Source organism: Brachycentrus maculatus, unplaced genomic scaffold (assembly GCF_059751285.1).
Source record: "Brachycentrus maculatus isolate JH-2025_06_01 unplaced genomic scaffold, ASM5975128v1 h1tg000039l, whole genome shotgun sequence".
Classification (NCBI taxonomy): domain Eukaryota; kingdom Metazoa; phylum Arthropoda; class Insecta; order Trichoptera; family Brachycentridae; genus Brachycentrus; species Brachycentrus maculatus.
The window spans coordinates 5,575,718-5,581,717 of NW_028280793.1; the positions used below are offsets into that span (position 1 = coordinate 5,575,718).

The following is a 6,000-nucleotide window of genomic DNA, read 5'->3' on the forward strand; positions in this document are numbered from 1 at the left end:
TACTTTTATTTCACAACCATTCATTTACGAAATTTCTCATAAAATATTATAATTATAAAATAAATATAATATCTTTATATTAAAAATAAAATATCTTTGCAAACCACTGAAATTAATAGAATAAAATTTACATTTTAAAATAAAGAGTGAATATTTCTTTTATTTTATTTGGAAATTTTACAGAAAAGTTTCATAAATACGTTTACATTAATAAGTGACACAAAACAGGTATTTGTACCATTCCACTTACAAATTTCCCATAATAATTAATTAATGTATGTAATCAATTATTGATAATAATAAAAAAAAACATGGAAGAGGTAAGGGAGAGAGGAAAAGGGGAAAATAGAAAAATTATAGCTCAAATTTAAGACAAATTACGTGAAAATAGGGACACACCATGATATGAATATCGACTTACTACTACGTAAGCGATCTCAGTGCTGATAATATTAAGTGGAACATATGAAAATTCCCATTTTTATCGTTGACCAATTTCAATGAACGATAAAGTAAGGAAAGGTTCCTTAGAGTTTTTACTGCTCATGGGAAGCGCTAGGGTGTCAGTTGTCTTGGTGATCTGAAACTTTATACGTTCCAGCAATTCCGACGAATCAAAGTGCGAGTTAAACAATTTTTAAAAGAATATCACGGAAACAAAATTCGACTATCTATACTTAAGAAATTTCACATTGCAATTAATTGTAATTTTAAGTTTACTACTTACAGCAATCATCTGGTTTAACGCAGACTCCTGCATTATCTCGTAAGTATCCATCTCTACAGACACATTTGGGAGAACAAGGACATTTCTTTTCTTCACTCAATTTCGGATTTTTACAAGTGTTCTCACAAGGTGGACATAACATGTAAATTTCGGTTTTGTAATTGGGGCAATCTGAAAGAAAAAAAAATTAATGTAATAATAAAATTCGGAAAAATAAAATATATTAACAATATTTCTTATAAAGAACATATAAACTTAATTCAAGCCCTAAGAAATTGCTAAGAAAATATTTAATAGATGACTCAAAAGACACGAAGCATTTAAAGCTTTTCAAAAACTATTCTTCTTATCTAATTCTTATTCTTCTTAAACTAATCTTCTTTTACGCTATTTTAAAATAAATAATTTCAAATATCTCCTTGAACATGTGAACAAATTTATGTAGTTTTATTTTTCAATATAACAAAAAAGACTTACCACAATTTTCCCTGGGTACGCATACTCCTTTGAAATTTCTTAAATATCCTTCTTTGCACTTACACCCTCGTGCACAGACACATTGTCTGTTTACACTCTGATCAAGTAGTGCGCAGGTATTTTCACATGCAGGATTTCCACAATCAGACATTATCTCATTGGCTGGGCATTCATCTGCGAATTTTAATTTAAGTACATTATAAAATAATAACTAAAGATTTTAAACATGGAAGATCATGATTTACCAATCGCTCTAACCAGGAAGCAAGAGGGATGATTTATTTATTTTATTTTATTTGTTCGGGAATTGTACAGCTTACATACAAAAAATGATAGGTATAATAAACAATAGTTACATTAACAATAATAAACATTACATTACAGTTATAAAAATAATTTCGTTAAAAAAGCCAATTAAACAATTCCACATTTATCAACAATTTCGAAGACAAATGTTATTTTACGCCCAGAAATAATTAATACATAATGCTCTTCTTATCATTCATCGTTCACATTGTGTAATACCACATAAAAAAATTGGTATTACAAAATATGAACGATGCATGAAAGGAGATTGTTATATTACCATACCACAAACTTAGCGATGCTTTTAATTAACAAAATAAATTAATACATAACTTAAAAGAATGAGAGTGCAGTCTTTTTTACAGAAATTTTAAATAATATATTTTTCTAAATGGCCATTATTCCGGCCGGGCATTCATCTGTGGATATAACTTTTAAGCACAGTGTGATAAGAATATTATAAGTTGTTTTGTTTCGTTTAAGCAACTGTTTACTAAGGATTTATTGAATTTAAAAAAAAACTTTGTTTTTAACCACTTTTTTATTGGTACACTTTTTTCTCTAAGGTTTTTGTCGAAACCGGTTGGAGAAAAAGTATACCAATAAAAAAGTGGTTAAAAACAAACTTGTTTTATTTTATAAAGTTTATAAAATGTGCCACAAAGTATCTGCGAAAAACATTCAAGAAATTTATTGAATTCTTCGGACAAAAAATCATTAATTTACGAACTCGAAACATCGTTGGCCGCTATTACAATGCATGTTTATGTAGTTTTTACTGTTTTTTTTGCATGTATGCACACTCAGCATAAAACAGTTGGTAACATTATCATATTTTTTAAATTAACCGGGAGATACGTTTAATCGGAATTTTTTTCTTCATCCATGTCGGTAGATCGACAGCACTATTTTCATATTCTACTTCGTCGAATCTTTGTTCGGACCCGATGGTTCATTGGGCACTGTTACACAACGATGCAATTTCATCTTGACCGTTACTGACACGAAGGCAAAGTGATCAATTCTGCTCTTCAGTTATCACTCCAGGGTGATATTAACTTAATTAAAATTTAATGAAATTTGAATGAAAAATAATTACTATAATTTTGACCCTCCATCAGAGTCGAACTCGTGGCCTCCTGCTCGGTAGCTCAAGGCGCATATTATAACACTACAGAGGCAGATATTGCATGCCGAAATAGCTGAAAATTAATTTCAATGTGAATACAGCTCAAATATAAAAACGAACAAAAAAATATACTGTGATAAAATACATGTCGCTCACTCCTTTCAAGAACGTCATAAATCAAAAAACTTTATTTTTCAGGAGAATGTTTTTAAAGTTTTAAAATATAATACAATGTATTAAAAATAAATATCAAGCCACTTATTTAACTTTTTTCTGTGAAACAGATCTTTTTAGGTAAAACCTGAAGGGTTTTTCTCCATTTGAAAAATATTTAGTAAATTAAAAAAAAATAATTAAACAATACCTTTTCTTCAAAATGCAGAAACAACACAATCTGCCCTGTAGCGGGTAAATATTAAGTTAAAAATATGCCGCTTTTGCTGGGATATAGTACATTTTCTGAGCATTCTGAAAACATGCACAACTGAAAATTGTCGATTTTAGATTTATGACGTTCTTGAAAGGAGTGAGCGATATGTTTAATATTTTTTCAAAATACCTTTTATTGTTTTCCTTTTATTCTACTACAGTATCTACTCAATGAATTAGGGCCACCCATTATTTTTTTGAATACTCTGAAATCTTTTGGATTATTATATTTATTTTACATAAATACTTTAAGTTTTCTATTGACATCTAATATCATGTATATTACCTTCAATAATATGTAAAATATACCTGGATTATTTAAGCCTTTACAAAATTTCAAACCCTTTTTCTGAGAAAGGTCCCTAATTAGCACAGGTAGACAGATAGTTGAAAGTTCAAAAAATGGTCCTATCTCATTTATTAGTGAAGTTTCTTGAGTTCTGGTTGTTGTTTTGTTCAGAGAGGTTATATAGTTATCGTGTCTTGTAAAAAAAACTTAATTTTTAATTTTATTTCATAAAGTATAATTTTTTTTCGTAAACACAAGTGTTTTTTTTGAAAAGGACAAAATGGGAAAAATTAAAGACATTTCTGAGGAAAAAAAGTCTAGTGTTATAGTGCTACTGAAATTAGGAATATTATCTAATAGAGAAATTTCAAAAAAAGAAAACGTTTCTCATCAAACAGTGGACAGAATTACAAAATCAATAAAAAATCAGTCACCCGCCACCAGCAATCGGCGAAAGAACTGTCGTAGAATTAGAAAAACAACACCGAGGACTGATCGAAAAATCGTTCAAAGTGCCTTAGAAAACCGTAGTGCATCAGCAAAAACATTAAAAATAAAATTGGAAGAAGAGGGTATAAATATATCGGTATCAACACTGAGGCGTCTTTACGAAGTAAATCTGAAGCGTCTTTACGAAGTAAATCTGAAATGCAGGCGCCCTGTAAAAGTACCAAAATTGACACCATGAATGAAAGCGGATCGATTAAAATGGGCCAGGCTACATCGAAATTACTCGGTAGATGATTGGAAAAAGGTATTTATTTAAATTGAATTTTCAACATATCATTTTAGTAAATAAACTTATATATTTGAATTAAACTTAAATTTTCATTATTTTTCAGGTCATCTTTAGTGATGAGTGCCGGTTCGAAGCCGTGACAGAGAGCCGTCGATTCGTCAGGAGAACACCAATGGAACGTTACAATGAGGCCTGTGTGGTAAAAGTTATCAAACACCCCCCTGCAACAATGATATGGTCATGTATTATTAACAATTTACCTGGGCCGTTGTTTTTCGTGGAAGGAACAATGAACCAAAATTCCTATAAGCAGGTCCTCGAACGAATTTTATTGCCCTTCTACCATACACTCGACCCAACAGAAGGTCCATACACCTTCATGCAGGATGGGGCACCTTGCCACCGGGCTAAATCAATAATAAAATTTTTGTCTAACAAAAATCTGCCTTTGCTCCCCTGGCCTGGAAATTCTCCGGACCTTAATCCTATAGAAAACGTATGGAGCATGTTAAAAAATGAGGTATACTCATTTCAAAATCCAACAGTAGACTGTCTAAAAAAAAATATTCAAAAAATTTGGTCAGAAGACGAAGAAATAAAAAACATGATAAAACAGTGCATTTTAAGTATGCCAAAAAGAATTGAGGCAGTTATTTCTGCCAAAGGTGGAAATACTAAATACTAACTATATTTATATGAAAATCTATGCATAATTTAAGCGTAATAAAGTGTTCATGTGTAAATAAAATTCAATGTTGTTTTATTCAAGGTTTTCTCTGAGTTATTCCTGTTTGAATTGAGAAATTGCGCGAAATTCTGCGTGGCCCTAATTCATTGAGTAGATACTGTACTTTATAAAACGATTTCGATGCTGATTGTAAATATCCTTTAAATGTTAAATCACACGCAAATCATAAACGCGTAAATTATCATATTTCGAGACGATTTGTTATCTTTGATTTGGTATACCTACCAAAAGCAGATTTAAACAAAAGTAACTTTTACTATGTATGCTACTTTTTCTTAAAATCTACTCGACTGTCCAAACTTAAAACACAGTGAGGGACATTTTTTTGTAGTACATTTTTTTTTTCATTTTTGGACTAAGTAGAATCTACTTAGTCCAAAAATGCAAAAAAAAACGTACTACAAAAAAATGTCTCTTACTGTGTTTCGAGTTTGGACAGCCGTACTGTGACACGTGTTTTTATGCATTCCGCATCATTTTTAAACACCTTTAAAGGTTGAAGTCTTTTTTTAATAGGGAAGGGGGGGGGGGGTATAAGCTGTTATGAAGGGTGTAAAAGCTGTTTCTTATTTTTAATTATTTATTTTATTTTTATTGTTTTTTTTTTATTATTTAAAAATGATTAGACTTTATCATAATGTGACTGCCAAATCAATTCATGAAATTAAAAAAAAAACTTTTTATTAAAATAATTGGGTACCCACCATCACAAGGTGCTGGAGCCTCTTCATCTCCTTCCTCTCCATAAGTAAAGGGCAATTGAATGCATAACGCAAACAATATAGTGAATAATAATACCTTCATATTATTATAGTAAAACGAATGCAGCTCTCACAACCTCACAAGGTGTTTGACACTTGCAAAATGAATCGAAGAACAAAGTAGTTATTACTTTATAAGCAGTCAAATGGCGTTTGTGTAAGCAACTAGAAAATTGACATGTGTTTAACAGGAAGCGTGTACATGTGTACTCGTATGTACATTAGGCTGGGGCATTTTTATTTTTTTCGATTTCTTTAGAGGTACAGCGATAAAAAGTGCCAAATGGTCATTAAATAACACGTGTAAATTATCAATTCATTCTGATAAGTCTATCATTCACCGTATTGATAGGCAAAAAAAATTTTCGAGGGTTTTGAGGTAAGTTCCAGTTTGG

The 6,000-nt window shown here is 30.6% G+C and overlaps 1 protein-coding gene across 1 annotated transcript in view; it reads right to left on the bottom strand.

Annotated features, from left to right (window-relative positions):
* The window catches only part of LOC148312551 (zonadhesin-like), a 54,392-nt gene extending 48,680 nt beyond the window's left edge, over positions 1-5,712 (bottom strand). Inside the window, exons 1-3 of the mRNA XM_088276723.1 lie at positions 5,549-5,712; positions 1,205-1,378; positions 728-898 (exon numbers count right to left, since the gene is read on the bottom strand). Coding sequence (XP_088132849.1) covers positions 728-898; positions 1,205-1,378; positions 5,549-5,648 — 445 coding nt within the window. The 5' untranslated portion in view covers positions 5,649-5,712. The remainder of the gene's footprint in view (positions 1-727; positions 899-1,204; positions 1,379-5,548) is intronic.
* Positions 5,713-6,000: the final 288 nt, after the last annotated feature.